At 46.1% G+C, this 19515-nt stretch overlaps 1 protein-coding gene across 1 annotated transcript in view; it reads left to right on the forward strand.

The window, feature by feature from the left end:
- ACOXL (acyl-CoA oxidase like) overlaps window positions 1-19515 on the forward strand; it is a 382696-nt gene that overhangs the window by 177999 nt on the left and 185182 nt on the right. Inside the window, 1 exon segment of the mRNA XM_073791125.1 lies at window positions 8531-8647. Coding sequence (XP_073647226.1) covers window positions 8531-8647 — 117 coding nt within the window.

A 19515-nucleotide genomic window follows, 5' to 3' on the forward strand; every position in this document is an offset into this window, starting at 1 on the left:
AGAACCCTGGAGAGTGTTGGGGCCTCAGTGTAGGTCTCCTTTCTCTCACTGTGGTCAGGCTTGTGTCTCCAGGATGATAGTAGGCTCTGGCTGGCTCTTTGGGCAGGCAGGATGCACATGGACCCTACACCAACCATAGTACGGAGGGGAAAGAGGAGAGAAGGGCTGGCTTCCAAAGGGGTCAGCCCTCTTGCTTCCACACGCTAATGACCAAAGTGCTGGGGGCTTCTGCAATACTTCTGCAGTGGTGCTGTTGATAGAAGATCTCTCTCTCTGTATAGATGATTTTTAAAAGTATGAAAATAATTCAACAGTGAAATCATTAGGCCACCCCAGGGAGTTTCAGCTGCAATTTATAGCTCCATGTCTCCCGCCGTTGTAATTTTGTTTTGCATTCATTAGGATGTGAGTTTTTTAAAAGAAAAATCTCAAGGAATCACAGTTCTGACGACTAACATTAACCACCGTGTCACTCACAGATATTACTAAGGCTATAATTCTGAAAAGTAAATTAATCTCCCTTGTGTGGGAGCCATCTGAATAACATTCAGGTTCCTCTCTAGGGTAGGCTGATGGACTCTGGAAAGAATCTTCTGCTTCTATGGCAACATGATATGAAGGAAGGCTCTGCCTGCACCACCTTCCCTGGCTTTATTTTGTCCACCTTGTCCCTCCCTGGAATTGGGGAAGAAGAAAACTGGCTGGTGTTCTTGGGTACATAGAAAGGCAGGTGCTTTTCGAAAGCTTCATGTGCTTTCCAACACACACACACACACACACACACACACACACACACACACTTTTTTTCTAACATATTAGTTGACAGCTTGTTTTCTTTTCTGTCAGCAATTTCATTATCTTTAATGTTGAGTGGAAGAGACTTTCCTCTTCACCCTGAAAATCTTTTCACAACAGCTTTAGCGATGCAGAATAGATTAGTGCTTTGTCTGGGTGAAAGAAAGTGTTTCTTTTGGGAAATTTTTAAATGGCTTTCCTAGATCAAGGATGGATAGAATAGAGGGTGATCCTAGGAACTTGGGGTAACAGTAATGACTGTGGTGATGACACCTGCCATGCCTTGAACACCTACTGTGTGTCAGGCGTGGGCAGTGTCTCCCTTCGTCCCCTCTGTCTTCGTCAGCCCCGATTTAGGACTGAGGCACTCGAGGCTCAGTGAGTTTGTGTAACTTGCCCAGGAGAAAACGACAGGGGTCAGAGTCTGTATGCAAGCCAGGTTTGTCTGATCCAAAGCCTGGGATTTAACCACTTTGTCCTGCCTCCCCTCCTGTGATGCCTGGGATGGAGTGATGTTGACTTGGCCCCAGGATGGCCTTCTGGGGGCAGCAGGAAGCTCCAGAAGAGGATAAGAACAAACAGCGGAGAGGTAGCCAGGTTCTCTGTGTTTTATTGTGAAGGCGTTTGAGCCACAGTGTGTCAGGTCGGACCCCTCTTGCTGGTGTAACTGAACCCTCAGAGAAGAAGCTGGAGTTGGTCGACCTTCAGATCCAAGGTGACCCAGGACTGGCTCTCTACTGGTCCTTCACATGAGGTCGGCGTCCCTGTGGTTACAGCCCAGGGTTATGATGTTGGCCAGAAGTGGCCCACACAATAGAAATATGGAGACAGGGTCATAGGGATACTCTGCCTCCTGTTGTCTCTTTATCTGAAGGACTTCTGGAGTCTCTACTGGGGTCATCCATCCACTGATGGGAGGAAGTGGCCTGATCCCAACCTCTTACGGTTCTGTAGCCTGCTCCCCTTGGCACTGCTCTCCCAGTGCTAGTGGGTGGGGTAGACAGTCTTTGCAGCCTAGGGTAGCAGAATGTCAGTCCCCACCAGGCCGTGACTGGTCACGATTTTAGACCCATGAGTTTCCTGTTGGAGAAGGGCCTTTATGTTCCTGGTTTTGATTTGGTGTGACCTTTGAGAATGGGAAAAAAGTAACAGCAAAGGCTGTTTGTCTCTGCACTCTATGGCCAAGAAAACACGGGCTCTAGTGTCTGTGTTTGTGTGTTTGGGGTGGCGGTCCCTGCTCTTTCTATATACCTTTCGACACTGATACCAAAGCACCCTCATTTTTTCTGTATCTGAAATATTCTCATGTTTAAAAATTGTCATTTTCACTGACCCCATCACAACCATTGAGGTTCATCTGTTCTTTTCTGTGGTTGGATTGAAAGACTGCTAAGGGGTGGGAGAAAAAACGGGGTCTGGAAGGTGCAAAAGGTAATTGTTGGGATCTCTGCAGGATTGGAAGGGCACTTTGAGAATTCTTCCTTGGGACCATGTTGCATATTTAATCACAACCAAGGCTACTATTAAAGCACCACTTATCTATAGACTACATACATACACTTCTCCCATCTCTCCTACAGATGGACTGAAAATTGCCCATTTGGGGAATGACACCTATAACATGGTGGAGGTCACATGTGGAACCTGATGTTTAAGGCAGGATTGCTTTGTCAGAGCCCCAGGGCAAACTAGTAAATGTTCAACTTAAAAAAAAAAAAAAAAAGTAGCTAAATTTGTGTGCAGCCCAGCCCCTTCTGTGATCCCAAACTTGACCCCAGCTTGGGTTGGTTGGGACTGGGTTTGGTGAGGCTTGGGGCTGGGAGTCATGTGTCTATTCTACGCGTTACCGGATAATAAGTTGCCAGGTTTTTACATTCTGACCGGCCAGCTGAGCCCAATCTGCTGGGTCCAACCCGTGCCATTAAAATATACTGCTTTGGGAACTCTTCTCAATACCCTGTAATGACCTATATGGGAAGAGAATCTAAAAAAGAGTGGATATATGTATATGTGTAACTGATACACTTGCCGTACAGCAGAAACTAACGCAACACTGTAAGTCAACTCTAATAAAAATTTAAAAAAATATCCTGCTTTGTAACATATTTTCCCTCTGGGTTTCTTTGTCCAGGAACATCCCAAAGAAGGGGAGAATTAGGGACAGATGGGCTGTGGGCTCTCCGAGAGGCTGGGGGGTCTCTGTTGGGGCCAGTGAGAATGGGGCACAGTGGTCCACCTCTGGGGCACTCACGGGCTCCCTGAATCCTCTCTGTGGCTGAGTTATTAACGAGGGCAGGTGGCCACAGGGAGTGTGGCCGGGGCTGAGGAATCTGCTCAGCTTTTGTCCACAGAGGTCAGCCCTTTGACAGAGAAGGAGGAGAGTTCTGTCCTCTGGCAGCAGGGATGCCTGTGAACCAGCTTGAACCCCCAGAAATCTCAGGATTTAAGGATGGAGGCCCAGCCACAGAACTCTCTTCCTTCCACTTTGACTGGCTGTCATTCAGAGCAGGCTGATGCAATGATGCTGCAGAGCAAGAAACACGCAAAGCAATTATCTTTTTAGTAGGTCACTGGCCTCCTTTGGGAGAAGAGACCAGAGGGAGAGCTGGGGAGGCAGGCAGCCCGGCCTTCCCCAGAGGCTGCGTGTGCAGTAGCTGCGTGGGTGATTAATAGCTGTGTCACTTTCCATGAATGTTGCTTTAAGCGGCCGTGTTCAAAACTGAGTGGGAACAAAATAAAACAACCCCAAAATAAATGTTTCCTCCCGTCCTTATGAGTTGCTGGAATCCAGAAATAGCTTCTCAAATCTATCATTTTAAATGGCATCGTTCACAGCCCTCTCACAGGGATACTGTGATGCACACACATCACTTTCTCTTTTTAAAGACCATGAAAAATTTGAGCTCAGTGACTTTGGGGTTGTTTTCCGGCCCTGAAATAAAAATTATGTTTACAGAGAAAAGTATAGCCTTTACATGGGTTTTTAAAGAAAAATAGTAACCCAGGGGAGGAAAAGGACAGGAAGAATATTGTGTCCATATAGATCATAAACTGGAACAGTAAAAACGTCTGGCAGGCAGTAATTGCCGGCCAGCTGCAGGGATTGTGGTCCTGTGAGTTGTGTTCAGGGCAGTGTGCCAAGATGCTGGCAACCAGAGGACTGGCCTGGACCATCCCAGCCCTCCGTGAAGTCGACTGGGGCCTGAGTGTGTAGATAAGAGGGTGACCTCCTCCGGCCAAGTTCTCTCAGAGCACAGAGTCTTGAGGCCGCCTCTCTCTGCTGCCTCTGTTGGAACCAGGCTACTGGCTTGGGGATTGATGGTGGCAGTCTTAGGGATGACTCTGGCAGCATCTCTGGTCAGGAGAAGGGTCATTAGCCTTGAGTGTCATATTGATATTTTCCCCTGGAGAAGCCAGAGAGCACATTTCAAGGGTGAGAAGCCCATGAGAACCTCCTGGCTCAGTGCTTGGGAGACTATCAGTGTCTCGGGCCAGAGAAAGGGAGGGAAAGAGTGTGGGTGCTGCCTGCCTTCTGCCCACTCATTTGTTCCTTTCTTGAAAAAAACCCAGTGGGTGGGCTGTTGGGCGTAAGGACAGGGTGGGTTCCTCATCTTAGTTGCTTAGTTGCTCCATCGCTGTCGTAAATGCCCACTGGCTCCCACTCAGTACTCCAGTGTCTGCCAGTTGGGCTTTTATCAGAACATCTATGAACAAGCGAACATTCCAAAGAGACGTGGAGGGATGGGTGCTGGAGGAGTTGGGTGTGTTGCTGCTGGGAGATGGCAGGACACTACATCTGTCACCTTGCTTTCAGTCTCTCCCGCCCACTCACACCTGGCCAGGCTGGGGCACCTGGAGACAGAACAGGCCTACCCTCCGTGAGCTGTTAGTCTTGGCCCCAGGTGCTGTTTTAAAATCCTAGGTTGGAGCTTCCCTGGTGGCACAGTGCTTAAGAATACACCTGCCAATGCAGGGAACACGGGTTCGAGCCCTTGTCCGGGAAGATCCCACATGCCGCGGAGCAACGAAGCCCGTGCGCCACAACTATTGAGCCTGAGCTCCAGAGCCCGCGAGCCACAACTCCTGAAGCCCACGTGCCTAGAGCCCGTGCTGTGCAACAAGAGAAGCCACCGCAGTGAGAAGCCTGTGCACTGCAACAAAGAGTAGCCCCCGCTCGCCACAACTAGAGAAAGCCCGCACGCAGCAACGAAAACCCAATGCAGCCAAAAATAAATAAATAAATAACCCCCAAAAAACCATAGGTTGTATTAATTGTTTAGGTATGGTGACAGAAGATGACACATCAGGAGCCCACTGCCACTGAAAACATAGCTTGTTACTTGCAGTTCCCAAGAGATGGAGGGATGCCATGCCCTGCAGGGCCACCTGGGGAGGCACCAGGGACAGTCAGGAGTTAGAGGGAGTGAGGCCAGGAGCTTTTACTGGGGGAAGGCATGGGTGAGGCAGGCTAAGCAGGCTAAGCAGGTTCAGGGTTTGTTTGGTTTAGGCTAGTTTGAATGATTCCAGCAGGTTTGGGGGCCCTGGGGGCTGTCCTAGTGGTCTGGCCAGGGGGAGATTAGGGCAGGGGAACAGTGGCCCAGAGTGAAAGAGCCCCTGAAGGAGGTGGTAGGGATGCGGGCTCTGGATTGGCTAGTTGGCAATGAAAGATGTAATCCTTTGCTCCCTCAAGGAATTGGCGAGTCCTGGGAGGGGCAGTCCCTCCAGGGTCAGCAAGGGCCCAGATGGCAACGCATCAAAACATGTGGTTAATACAGGTGCACACGGCGCCAGCATGAAAGGGAAAAGTGCTCCCATGTGGGAGGAGTAACAGATGAAATGCTCGGGGCAGTCTGGGGAGAAGCAGCTGCCTGCTTTGATGGCTTTGGTTTGGTGTTTGAAGGGGTGAGTCCAGAGAGGGGAGGACGTCTCAATGGGAGGAGGGGGCTGAACCACCAAAGATATGACGTGGGGTAGTTAGGGGTGAGGTTGGCTGCAGGCAGAGTCCGCCTGGACAGAGGCCCAGTATGGGAAGGCGTCTGCGGGGCTTAGCAGGAAGCAGTTAGGACCCTCAAGTAAGGCCAAAGCAGGTCTTGAATGCCAAGCTGAGGCATTTGGATTTTATTCTGTGTGAGCTGCCAGGGCTGTTTTGCCCTCAGGAATTCTCAGACTGAATTCACAGACTCTTACAGAATGAATCCGCTCGGCTGTGTATCATAATCACAGCACTTAATTAACAAATTAGGATGCTGATGTAAATTTATGCTGGATGAAAAATAGAAATCCACTGTGGCAGGGCTTGAAAATGCAGTTCCTCCCAGGCTTGCAGGTAATGTCGGCGAGCGGAGAGGGCTCTGGGGATCGTGGGGGGCGGCCATGCCCCCAGTGGAGGGGTTGACGGCCTCAGACCTCCAGGGAATCCCATCACGGGAATGGGGTCCAGCGTTGCCAGATCTTCTTTGTTTTCAAGAAAGCCTGGAAATGCAGATCCCTGTTGTGAAATCACTTGGTCGCTTGGCAACGCGTTAGCTAAACTCCGTCCTCCCTATCAGCACAGGGAAAGGCACTGAGAGGCCAGCTGTGTGGACCCTTGGTGGCCTCTTTCTGCTCTCCTGTCACCCAATTGAATTGTGAGGCTCAGAGAGGAAACGGGGTGATTTCAAGGTGTTCCTCCATTGGGGAACTGAGGCACGGCAGGTCAGGGGTCAGATCTGGCATCCAAAGACCTTCTGTGAGGTCGGAGCGAGCCACTCTGCGGTGCTTCATTGGTATTTCCTCGTTGCCAAAACTCATTAATTCTTTCATTCATTCAGTGACTATTGAGTGCCTGCTGAGTGCCGGCCAGGACCAACACTACACACACAAAATCAAAAAACGTGATGGGATACTGTCTCAAAGTATATTCTCGTTGTAATTATTTTTCAGCAAGACAAACCCTAAAAGGCGCTGTGATCAGTCCCTTATTTTGCTGTTGCCATGTGGGTGATGCTTCCTGCAATGATGCTCTGGCACCAAAGGAGGAAATACTGGTGACCGACAGGGTGGGATGAGGGGGTGATGGGAAGGAGGGATGCGCGAGGCTCTCCCTGCCCACGCCACCTGGGCTGCTTCCGTCCGTGTCCTGGGCTGTGAGCTTCAGGCTATGAGCTCCGTGGCCGGGCCTGAGCCTTCTTGACCTTGGGGGACGCCTGGCACCTCGGGTGATGCTGGCACCGAGCAGGCCCGCAGATGTCCCCCAGGGGAGTGAATCGCATGTGGCGATAGCTGGTTTCGGTGGAGAAGAGTTTAGCCACAACGACCATAGGAAAAGTTCCAGTAGAAACACAGCATTTCAAAATGCAAGTTAAGAGAGTGGGCACAAATGGAGTTTGTAGAATGACCCGATGTTATGGTGACACCATTATTGGGTCTGTGACTGTTTTATTGGTTTCACGATGATCCGGAAAAAGCTGAGAGGTTTTCCTACGGACTGTCAGGCTCCTTTGGCACTGTGCCCTGTTGTGGTTGGGATGGACGGAGGGCATGGGCAAAGGCAGGGTGGGGTCATGTTCCTCAGACAACTATCTGTGGGGTGGTTAGATGGCGTCTGGGGAAGCTATGCTCGTAGAAAACGAGCCTGCGCTCACAGTGTGCCTGTGTGCGCTTGTTGTTAGGTCTGTCCTCACTGCCTCCCACCCACATGAGATGGCCAGGTTGTGAATTCTAGATGCTTTATGAACTAAAAAGATCATGGTACCCTCCTTTTAATTACAAATAGGAAGAACATTAAAGCATGCAATTATGACCCAGAAAGTATGAAACAAAATTCTTAAAAATTTGCTGTTTCCCGTCTCTCGTTGAGTGATTGATGGGTATCCTCATTTCATTGGCGTCTGAAGCACAGGTTCGCCCTGCCTGTTGGATAACCTAGCACGATGTGCACCTGTGTGCGTACGTCTGCACATGTGTGCACGTGTGTGTGTGAAATGTGTCAGAAATTGACGTTAAGATCGGAGCTGTTCACAGAAGGGAGGCTGCCAAGCCCAGGATTGTAGAGCATCAGCCTGCATGGGACAGGGGGGTGACCTAGACAGGCGGGGCTTGTGCTTTCTACAGCCACAGGATTCTGTAGGATTAACCCACGGGTGATGCCTGGGAACAATTCCACCCCACTTTACAAGCTGCTCTGAGGAGGACCTCTGTTCACCCCTACGCAACTGCATCAGAGCGAAAGGCAGTGCTGTCCACAGGGCACGGGGTTTAAGGAAGGATGTGGAGAACACCTTTTGCACGAGGAACTGCAGGGGAGGATTTAGGTGGGCTGAAAATAATGACCCACCTGTGAATCTGACAGAAGCACCAGGGTTGGCGTGGCCTCCTTGTTGAGACTGTCCTTTTGAAATATGTTCTAGGGTATCACTCCTGTCCTATTAATTATGTCAGGAACTTAGTAAAGCTGAATAATTAATGATCTCAGTGCACTAGGAACTATAAAATGCCACGTAAATGTTAAGGACTAAAAATTACTCTGTGTATTAAATAGATACCCTGCTTTAAAAATATTCCATGGTGGGAAGGTTAATTTCCAGAGCAGCTGAAAAGCTTTTTGTTGGACTATCTTCAGAAACTTTTGCCATCTTAAGTACATTTTAGGAGACTGAGGCATTCTGTATCTGAAGTATTTGAAAGACAAATGGCTGTTTGGGATGATGTTGCCTATTGGATTTTGGTAAAGTTGCGTCTGCTTGATTCTCTCTAGCCAGAGGCAGTTTGGGCCCAAAGCCAAGGAAGAGGTCAAGATTATTGAGCACCAAACACAGACCCTGCGGCTGATGCCTCACCTGGCTACAGCCTTGGCCCTGTCCTTCGCCAACAGGTGAGATGCCTCTGGGGGTTTGCCCTCTTGAGGTGAGTCTGCGGCTCTGGCATTAACAGGAGGCAGAAGAGAGAGGCAGGCAGGGGCTTCACTTCTTTTCTTTTGTAAAAACTTTTTTATTTTTTTAAAATTTACTTTTAACTCTGAACACGAAACAGTCTGTAGTTAAAATCCAGTGCTCAGGTCAAACTTGCCATCTGAATCTTGGTAGTCCATATATCCTGATGATGGGGTCCACGAAGACTTTGGGATGACCCGAACTGACGCTTCTCCAGAGTGTCTAAAAGAAGCAGACTCAAACAGTTGAAATTTCTCTATCTCTGAAAACGGTTCTAATTTATACTAATATTTTCAAAAATAGGTCAAGATGTGTACATATGGTGGCGGGCTATTGAATAAAAGAGCAGTAGGGGCTTCCCTGGTGGCGCAGCGGTTGAGAGTCCGCCTGCCGATACAGGGGACATGGGTTCATGCCCCGGTCTGGGAAGATCCCACGTGCCGTGGAGCAGCTGGGCCCGTGAGCCATGGCCGCTGAGCCTGCGCGTCCGGAGCCTGTGCTCCGCGACGGGAGAGGCCACAACAGTGAGAGGCCCGCGTACCGCAAAAAAAAAAAAAAAAAAAAAGAGCAGTAATAATACTGTAAATTCACACGGAACTTCACATTTTACAGCTGGCTCTTCTTATCTTTGTCTCATAAGCCTAGACATTGCCTGGGCAGTTGTGGGTCATTACCACATGGTAAAGATCAGAAATTAGGAGATTTGCCTAAGATCACAGGGTCCAGGAGTGGGTGGACTGGGAATGTAACTCCAGACTTTGGACCCTTATCTGTGTTCTTTCCTCCCTGTGCAATCCTGCTTCTTGTGGGAACTACGAGAATTAATTTCTGAATAATTTAGAACTGGCGTGTGTGTGAAAATGACCGCGCCAACGGGTAAGCTGGTGCCAGGGTTTATGAAAAGAAGGTGATTGGAGAGATTCTGCCTCTAGTGTGCTGCTGGCTTGTGGGGCTGCTCAGTGCTGCTGGCCTGGCTGGGGGGAGCTTGGGTGGGCGCCCCTCTGCCCTTATGCGCTCAACACTGGGATACCGGGGTGTGTGAACGGTGAACCCTGCAGACTGAGCTTCGGTAGCAGCACTGAGATTGATCCAAGCCACCTGGAGGAAAATGTAAATCACTCACATCTAACATCTTCCTTAAAATATCCTTGAATGTCTTTTGAGGTTGAATTTGCATATTGTAAAATGCACAGATTTTATTGCTCAGTGAGTTTTGACAAACATATGCACTGGTGTGATGAACACTTAAACCGAATCTAACACATTTCCATCACTCCACAAGGTTCCCTCGTGTCCCTCTGCAAGTTGCCCCACTCACCACCACAGCAGAGACAACCACCTTTCTGATTCCTATCCCGATAGCTTTTTCTGCCTGTTCTTGACCTTCATATAAATGGAATCATACAGTGTGTCTTTGTGGGTGTGTCCAGCTTATTTCGTTCAATGGAATGTCTTGATGTTCCTCAATGCTGTTGAGAGTTTAATTTTTATTGCTGAGTAGTAACATTCAGTGAATAAACCACATTTTTTTTTATCCATTTCTGTCACTGATGAACATTCAGGTTGTTTCCAGGCTTTTAGCTACTATGAATAAGCCACAGTGAATATTCTAACACAAGCTTTTCATTTTTCCTAGGGTAAATGCTTAGAGAGGACTTGCTGGGTGTTGGGTATGTGTATGTCTAACTTCATAAGAAACTACCTGTTCTTCAGGGAGGTAGGACCATTTTATGCTCTCTTGGGCAATATATGGGAGTTCCAATTGCTCTGCATCCTTGCCAGCCATTGTTATGATCAGGTTTTGTCTTGGTTTGTTTTAATTTTAGTTTATTTTGGTCTTTCTAATAGTTGAATTTTATTACCCTAATAACTAATGACATTGAGTGAGTATCTTTTCATGTGCTTATTTGCCATCTGTATATTTTCCTCACCCATTTTTTAAAAGTTATTTTTATTTATTTATTTATTGGCTGCATTGTGTCTTTGTTGCTGTGCGTGGGCTTTCTCTAGTTTCGGCGAGCAGGGGCTACTCTTCGTTGCGGTGCATGGGCTTCTCATTGTGGTGGCTTCTCTTGTTGTGGAGCACAGGCCCTAGGTGCACGGGCTTCAGTATTTGTGGTGTGCAGGCTCAGTAGTTGTGGCTCGCGGGCTCTAGAGCACAGGCTCAGTAGTTGTGGCGCACAGGCTTAGTTGCTCTGCAGCATGTGGGATCTTCCCGGACCAGGGCTCAAACCCGTGTCCCCTGCACTGGCAGGCGGATTCTTAACCACTGCGCCACCAGGGAAGTCCCACACCCACTTTTAAATTGGGGTATTTATTTTCTTATTGTTGAGTGTCAGAGTTCTTTTTATATTCTGGATAGATTCTTTGGCATCATATATGTGATTTGCAACTATTTTCTCCCAGTCTGTCACTTTGGCTTTTATTTTCTTAAAAGTGTCTTGATCAGAGCAATAGTTTTTAATTTTGATTTGATTTGATAGCTTTAAATTTTGATTTGTCTTGAAATTGGGTAATGTGAGTTCTTTTTCAGAATTGTTTTGACTCTTCTCATTCCTTTTTGCCTGTACTTATACGTGTTAGAATCATCTTGTAAATATCTACAGGAAAGATGGCTGGCATTTTGCTTGGGATTGTGTTGAACCTGTAGATCAAATTGGGGAGAACTGACTTCTTAATGTTGAGACTGCCAATTCATGAACACCGTGTATCTTTCCATTTTTAAAGGTCTTCTTAGATTTCTCGCTCCAGTGTTTTGTAATTTTCAACACACAGATTCTGCACATATTTTGTTATATTTATACCTAAGCATTTTACTTTTCTTTGGTGGAATTGTTTATTTCTAGTATATGGGAATAGTATTTACTTTAGTATATTGATCTACAATCTTGTTTGTACATTTTAGTACATATAGGATTCTTCAGATTACCTATTTCTTCTTGAATGGATTTTTATTTACTTCATCTAATTTGTCAAACTTACGGCAATAGTGTTGATTGTGGTATTCCTTTATCATCCTTTTAATGTCTGTGGAATCAGTAGTGATTTCGTCTCTTTCATTCCTGATATTTTGTTCTCTCTCTCCCTCATCAGTTTGTATAGGTTTATCAATTACATTGCTTTTTCAAAAAAACAGATTTGATACAATTGATTTTCTCTACCGTTTTTCTGCTTTTAATTTTCTTGATATCTCCTCCAGTGTTTGTTATTTCTTTCCTTCTACTTGCTTTGCTTTAATTTCTTCTCACTCTCTCTTAAGGTGAGAGGTTAGGTTACTGCTTTGAGACCTTTCTTCTTGCCTAATCATTTAGTACTAAAATTTCTCTGTAAGCATTACTCTAGCTGCATCCCTCTGCTTTTGATACGTTGTATTTCCATTCAGTACAAAATAGTTCACAGTTTTCCTTGAGACTTCTGCTTTGACTGCTTTGGTTATTTGGAAGTACGGTCATGGTCCAAGAACATATTATGAAGGATTCTGTTCTTTCAAATTTAAGGCCCAGAAGACACACACACACACACACACACACACACACACACACACACACACCCCTAACACATTCCACATTGCGAAGAATATATATTCTGTTATAGTTGGGACGATAGTTCTATAAATGCCGATTAGGTTAAGTTGGTTGGTTGTGCTCTGCAGACTATATACATCCTTTCTGATTTTCTGCCTACTTGTTCCATCAATGGCTGAGAGGAAGGGGTTGGCATTTGCAGCTATAATTATAAATTGGTCCATTTCTTCTTTCAGTTTTATTAGTTTTTGTCTCAGGGATTTTGACGTTTTTTAGATGCATATACATGTAAGGATTATTATATTTTCTTGGACAATGATCCCTTTATCGTTATGTAATTTTTCTCTTAATCCCTGAAAATATTCCTTGTCCTGAAGTCTATTTTGTCATATTAATATAGCTACTCCAGGTTCCTTTTATTTAGTGTTTTCATGGTACATCTTTTTCATACGTTCATTTTTAACCTGGCTATATTTTTAAAGTGGGTTTCTTTGTAAAACAGAGGATAGTTAGGTCTTGATTTTTTTATCCAACTTGAAAATCTCTGACTTTTAGTGGGTGTGTTTAGACCAATTGTATTTAAAGTGATTGTTGATATGTTTGGATTAAAATCCACACTGATAGCTGATTTTTATTTTTTCCATCTGTTTTTTTTGTTTCTTTTTCCTTTTTTTCTGCCTGCTCTTAGGTTAAATGAATATTGTTTATTATTCCATGTTATCTCTTTGATTGACGTTATTTATACTACTTTTGGAAATATTTTCGTTGTTGACCCAGCGTTTACAGTATACATCTTTACTGAATTAGAGTCTGTGTTGAACTATTATACTGCTTCCCCTGTCGTGTATGGACCTAAAACAGTACATTCCAAATTCCTCCCTTCCATCCCTTTTTCTGCTATTGTTGTCACATAATTTACTTTTAAATATGCTGCAAACACACAATATATTGCTACTGTTTTTCTTTTACATAGTTCTGTCTTAGAGCAATTAAAAATCAGTAAAATTGAATTTTATTTTACCTTTATTCAATTGCTAACACTGTTAATTTACTTGTATAGATCCAAATTTCTAATTGATACCATATTTGTTCTGCCCGAAGAACTTCTAACATTTCTTGTAGAATAGGTCTGCTAGCAGCGAATTCTCCCGATTGTTTTTTTTTTTTTTTTTGAGAAAGTCTTTATTTCTCCTTTCTTGAAAAAAGACATTACCAATATGTACAGAGTTCTGGGTTGATAGTTTATTTTTCTTTGAGCATCTTAATGATCTCACTCTATAGGCTTCTTGATTCCTTGATTCTCATGAGAAAACAGCCATCATTTTTCTGGCTGTTTCCCTATATTCCCCATATATGCCCACTTTAACTGCTTTTGAGATTTTCTCTTTTTCTTTGATGTTCAGAGTTTGATTATGTTGGCCTAGGTGTGGTTTTGTGGTTTTGTGTGTCTGTGCTGTTTGGAGTTTGTGGAGCCTCTGGGATCTGTGGGTTGAAGTTTTTCATCAAATTTGGAAATACTTTGGCCATTATTTCTTTAAATATTTTTTCTGCCCCATTCTTTCTTTCCTTCCTATACAGATGTCAACCTGCTTCATACTGTCCTACATGTCACTGAAGTTATGTTCTTTGTTTTCTTTCTACTTCAATTTGGATAATGTCCATGGATCTGTCTTCAAGTTCTCTGTTTCTTTCGTACACAATGTCCAATCTACTAAAAAGGGCTGGTTCCTCCCTGGAATTCAGCTCATCAAGGCTCCCTGCAGCATTTGTTCTTTGGGAAAATACAAGTTTTATTTTATCCACTTTCCTTCTTACTGTTATTAAGGGAACAAAAGTCTCTGGTGTCCTTTTATATCTTAACCCTGTGACACTTCTTTTAACCTCAACGATTCCATCTGAAGTTGTCACTAACTCTCTACAAAGTGTCCCTCACCCCATTATACCCCTTTTGCCTTCACCCTTCCAGCCTTGCTTCAACTAAGCCAGATATTTCTTGACACAGAGGCTGGTTTCCAGTGGTTCTCTGATGTGCTTTTTAAAAACTACAGACTCTGTGCACCCACTCCCATGATGCGAATTCACCTGGTCTAGGGAGCATCCCAAGGAGTCCAGAGTGTGAGTACTTCAGCTCTTTGGTGATTCTTATGAGCAGCCAGAGCTGAGAACCACAGGAACTTTTTAGGGAGTTTCCTAGCGTGACCTGGAAATAAATTTTGCTAACAGTTAACAAGCAGCAGTATTAAATTAGCATGAACATGTATACTGGATCAAGATAATCTGACAGTGAAACCTAAGAATGTTTTGCATGCATGCCAAAGGCAAAGAAAATTCTTCTTTGAATCTTTTGCCCTGTAGAACTTGTGACTATTATGAAGAGGCAAGACTATCTATACATTCACTTCTTAATCCACTATTTACAAATCCATGACACGAGAAGTTACTAGACCACATAACAAAGAGGCACTATGTGTTCCTCATTTATAGTTTATATAGGTATAAAATACATATTTGTATATATGTATATATAAGTTTATAGATATATACACTTATATATACCCATCTTTATATGTAACAAAAGTGTTATATGGATCAACATGTTTTTTTCCTTCAGCTCCATTGTTATTTTTTAGACTGATGTAAGCATCACATACCTGGATTTTGTAAGAACTGTGTTGTCACTATTAATAAAAATTAAAGTTTCTCTTGATTTTAGGGAGATACTCCTCAAAGGCAGAGAAGTAGAGAAGTAGAGATCACCGTTCCAGGTTTAGGTTTCAAGGGAGAAAGGAGAAGTAATAAATGGAAATTGACTAGTAAAAAATAAAAAATCACGGAGCCCTTACCATGTGCCATGCATGGGTGAGACAGTGTTGAACGGGACACATCAGACATATGTCCTCACCGAGCTGTCAGTCTAATTGCCCCCGGGACCTTCCTGATTTCCTTGACCTTCACCTCCCTGGGCCTTCTGTGGTCTCTGGCCGAGTTCCGTGTCCCCCTCGTGGCTCTGTTTTCTTCCCCTGTGCCTCCTCGGTGGCAGCAGGTGATTGACCCACTGAAAATCTGGTTAAAGGAATCCCCAGGACGAAATGCCTCAGCTATGGGGGGAGGAGAGGTTGTCTGTGTTTTGAAACAGTGCCAGGAGAAGTTGGTGTTTCTGTGACAAAATCCAGCCCTCCTATTTCTCATTTACCATGCCTGTTGCCTCTCCTCCAACTGGTGAAGCAATAGTTTAATGAAGTTGGTTGTTACATGACAAATGCTAAGTACCTCTCCCCCCTACACACCCCACTTTTAAAAAACTAAGGTTATCAAACCTTGGTTATAGGTCCCATCTCTCAATTCCCATGGACCTAATTCTGCCAATCAACTGGCTTCAGTTTCAGGGTCTGGGTAACTTGAGTTTTGATGGGTTAGATGTTTGTTCAATGCATTGGGTCCCGCTCAAGTGCAGAGAAACGCTCGTGAGCATCCAGACCTTCAGGTGTATGTGGCTGGAGTGGGAAAAACAGGCCACTAGCCACGTCAGTGGCCCTGTCTCTCTTCCCATCGAATGTGACAAAAGCACAGATCGTCAGAGCTTCAGGTCACAGTAACAAACAGGTCACGGAAGTGAAATGGGACAGCTTCTTTCAGGGCACATCACATATATTCGTGTCTTCAGCAACCTTACGGCACCTTGCTAGTAGGGGTGCCAGGTAAAATACAGCCTCCCAGCTAACTCTGGGTTTCAGGTAGCCAACGCACACCTTTGTAGTCTAAGCATGTTCCCATGACTGCAACAGGGAGTGTGCCCTTAAGCTAAAGATTATGCATTGTTTATCTGAAATTCAGATTTTACTGGGCGTGCTCTGTTTCTGTTTGTAGAGTCTGGCACTCCTGCTGGAGTTGGACGTGGTCCCTGCCACATGGAGCTTGTGCTGCCTTGTCTAGGGTTTGACAATAGTGGGGCAGCAAGTGGACCTGGTTCCTGACCCCCTTCCGTGCCCATCGCCTCCACAAGCCTGGAGACTGGGGGAAGGGGGAAGGACCTGCTTGGCCCCTAGTGAGCCCCATTCCCCCTACCCAACCCCCTACCCCGCCCCACTCATGTTCTCCTAGCCTTGACAAGGAGGGGACAGAACCGGCTGGCCTTTGGTGCCTGTTTGCTCTGGAAGAGGTGGGACCCATCTCCCCACTGCCTGCCGAGCTGCCGGGCAGAGCCAGCCCAGTGGGGAGGGGACTGTCTCAGCGGGGGCATCTGTGCCAGGTGACGGACGGCCACCTGAGGAGCCTGCCAGGGCTCTCCCCCTGCTCTCTTTCTCCAGAACTGCAGAGCTTTGCCCTCGTCCCCTCATCACACCACCTGTGTGTCAGGTCCCTCTCTGGGCCCTGAGGACTTGGCAGCCGACAGCAAGGTCACAGCCCTGCCTGGGTGGCCACGTGGCCAGGGAGGATTCCTGTTTTCCCTTTGGCTGTGGGTGCCCATCCTTGGGTCACTTATTAACCTCCGTGGGGCTGCTTCCCACCGCTGAGGCTCCAGTGTCGTGCGTGCATCCTGGTCCAGTGCCTTGCCTGTGGGCCCTGGCATCTGGGTCTTACTGGACCTACAAGCTGATGCCCTCTGTGTACTCACTCACAGACTGTGACCGTAATTAATGACCGTGGTGGGAATACATGTTCGATAACTGTTAGCTGCTGTCGGGCCATCACCCCCAAGACGCCTCAGACTTCCCACCCCCGTCCTGTCAGTTTCCGCATTCGGGTGATTTTTCCTCCCTACACTAAAAGCACTCAAAGCTCACCTTTCCTGGCATCGCGCCTGGACCCTCCCCAGCTCCCTCTCTTGCCTCCCTGCCCCGCACATCCAGCCTGCCCCTCATCAAATCTGTTCTCCGCAAGCACAAGGCCCGAGATGAGATCTGAATTCTCACCTGCCTGCTGGGACCCTCCTGCGGCTTCTGTGTTGGATGAAACTCACTCCCTCATGTGGCCTCGGGGCACCTTCCCCTGCCTGGCCCCTGCTGCCCCCAGCCACTCGTCGTGTCTTCTGTCCTCCACCCTGTGCTCAGCCTCACCCCTGCTTTGGCCTTTCTTATAGGCAGCCTCCACACCGCGCCCTGTCACTCACGCCTCACATCCTTGCCTCCCGTCACCTGGTAGCTCATTGTCATCCTTTGAGACACAGTTCAGCTTGTCATCTTCTCTAAGTCACCTTCTTCCCTGAGCTCCTCCTGGCATCAGGAGCCCTCTGTAAGCTTCTTGGAGCAGCATCCCAGGCTCCCTTTTTTTTTTTTTTTTTTTGCGGTATGCGGGCCTCTCACCATTGTGGCCTCTCCCATTGCGGAGCACAGGCTCCGGACGCGCAGGCTCAGCGGCCATGGCTCACGGGCCCAGCCGCCCCACCGCATGTGGGATCCTCCTGGACCGGGGCACGAACCCGTGTCCCCTGCATCGGCAGGCGGACTCTCAACCACTGCGCCACCAGGGAAGCCCCCGGGCTCCTGTTTTCATTTCACCATTGCTCTTGGTTTGTGGTTATGAATTCTTCCAGCATAGAAATCGTGGATTCTTAATTTGGCCTCTCCACGTGCTAAGAGTGCCTGGCTCTCTGCATGAGATACTGCAGCTCAACTGAATGAAATCACCTTGTGTGATTACATCACTCTTGGTGGAGCCCAGGGCTGGCTGGCCAGGGCGATTGGTCACTGAAATCTCCGCTTGGAATCATCTAGTGGGATTTGCTACAAAAATGAACTTCCTAGCTTAGAAAGTGACCAACAACTTAAAAATAAATCAATATCTGTGGTGTGCCAGCCAAAAGGAGTATTTTGGGTTTGCCTCTCCTGTTATTTATTCCAGCCCAAATGGGCAGTTCAGTAGTCCAAGCTGGGTTCCAGGCCAGGAGGGGCCACAGCACCATCGTGCTGCTGTCTTTATATTGGATCCAGTCCTACTGTTTTTGCCCAACACCTGCAAGGATAAAATTAAGACAATAGCTAACACATATTCAATTGCATACCACATACCAGGCACTGTCCTAAGGTTTTTATGTGGAGTAACTCATTTAATGCCTCATGACAACTCAACAAATTTCTCTCTCTTTTTTTTTTTAATAACATCTTTATTGGAGTATAATTGCTTTACAATTGTGATGTCTCCATAGCACCTACGTAAAGTGGTGCCTGTCACAAAGTAAGATCTCACTGATATTTGTTGAATAAATGCATGGGTGGAATGATACTTCATAGTTTCAGAAATTCACCAAAGTCCTGTCCTTATCAAAAAATGGGGTTCAGAAAAAAAATGGGGTTCAGGATAGTTAAGCCCCTTAGAGTTCCTTCACCAAATGAAGACTGTCTATAACTATATATCAAATACTACATATAGTATTTGATAGTATTTATAGTACTGTTTATGATACTACCAAACTGTGTTTTTCATATAGTCCTGAACTTATTGCCAAAATGTCTTGTTTGCTCTTTTTATGTAATACAGATTTTTGTAAATTGAATCCTGCCCTCTTGCTGACTTAACTGTTTTAGAGATACTCCATCTGCATTTCTAATGAGTCTTGCCTCGATGGTGGGTTCTGATTCTTCAAATGGACATAACCTATAAGGAAATATTTCACGTTTCTAGAAGCATTCACTTAAATAAACAGGTTTGGAAATGAAGAATGTTTTTGCCACAGTATCCCTATTTTCCAATTTATCTCTGGGCCCCTCTGAGTTTCTTGCATCAGACTTTCTTAAGACATGTGCCTCTTGGACTCTTACACACCCTGAACACAGAAGGGTTTCTCAGAGCTCCTTGGCACGCAGACGTGAGAGCTTGATAGTGGATAAGCGCCACCGGGGGAACCGCTCTGTCTGGCAGATGGAGGCTCTTCCTCAGCAGGGCCCATGTCCTGCCAGTGTTAAGTAAAATCACAGGCCAGCATTGCAAAGAAATCTTACCAGATCTCTGCTAAGACAGTCTCATGATTCTTTTTTTTCTTAGCTGATTTATTTCTTCTTTACCACCCATTTTCACCCTGGGGAACATCGAGGGGAGTGTGTGTGTGTGTGTGTGTGTGTGTGTGTCTATGGTTAGGGAGGTCGGAGGGGAATCATATATACATTTTTTTAAATGACCAGGCCTGGGATTCTCTGAGCATCCTTGTATTGCAGCCACAGCCCAGGGCATGGGTGACTATATTCTAGCATAGATTTAGAATGTTATTAACTTCCTCAGGGCACTGATATGCACATTACTTATCATGAAAAGAGAGTGGTATTTAGGGCTGGAGAACCCTAGGTTTGAAT

The sequence above is a fragment of the Tursiops truncatus genome, chromosome 14, assembly GCF_011762595.2.
Source record: "Tursiops truncatus isolate mTurTru1 chromosome 14, mTurTru1.mat.Y, whole genome shotgun sequence".
In the NCBI taxonomy this organism is placed as follows: Eukaryota; Metazoa; Chordata; class Mammalia; order Artiodactyla; family Delphinidae; genus Tursiops; species Tursiops truncatus.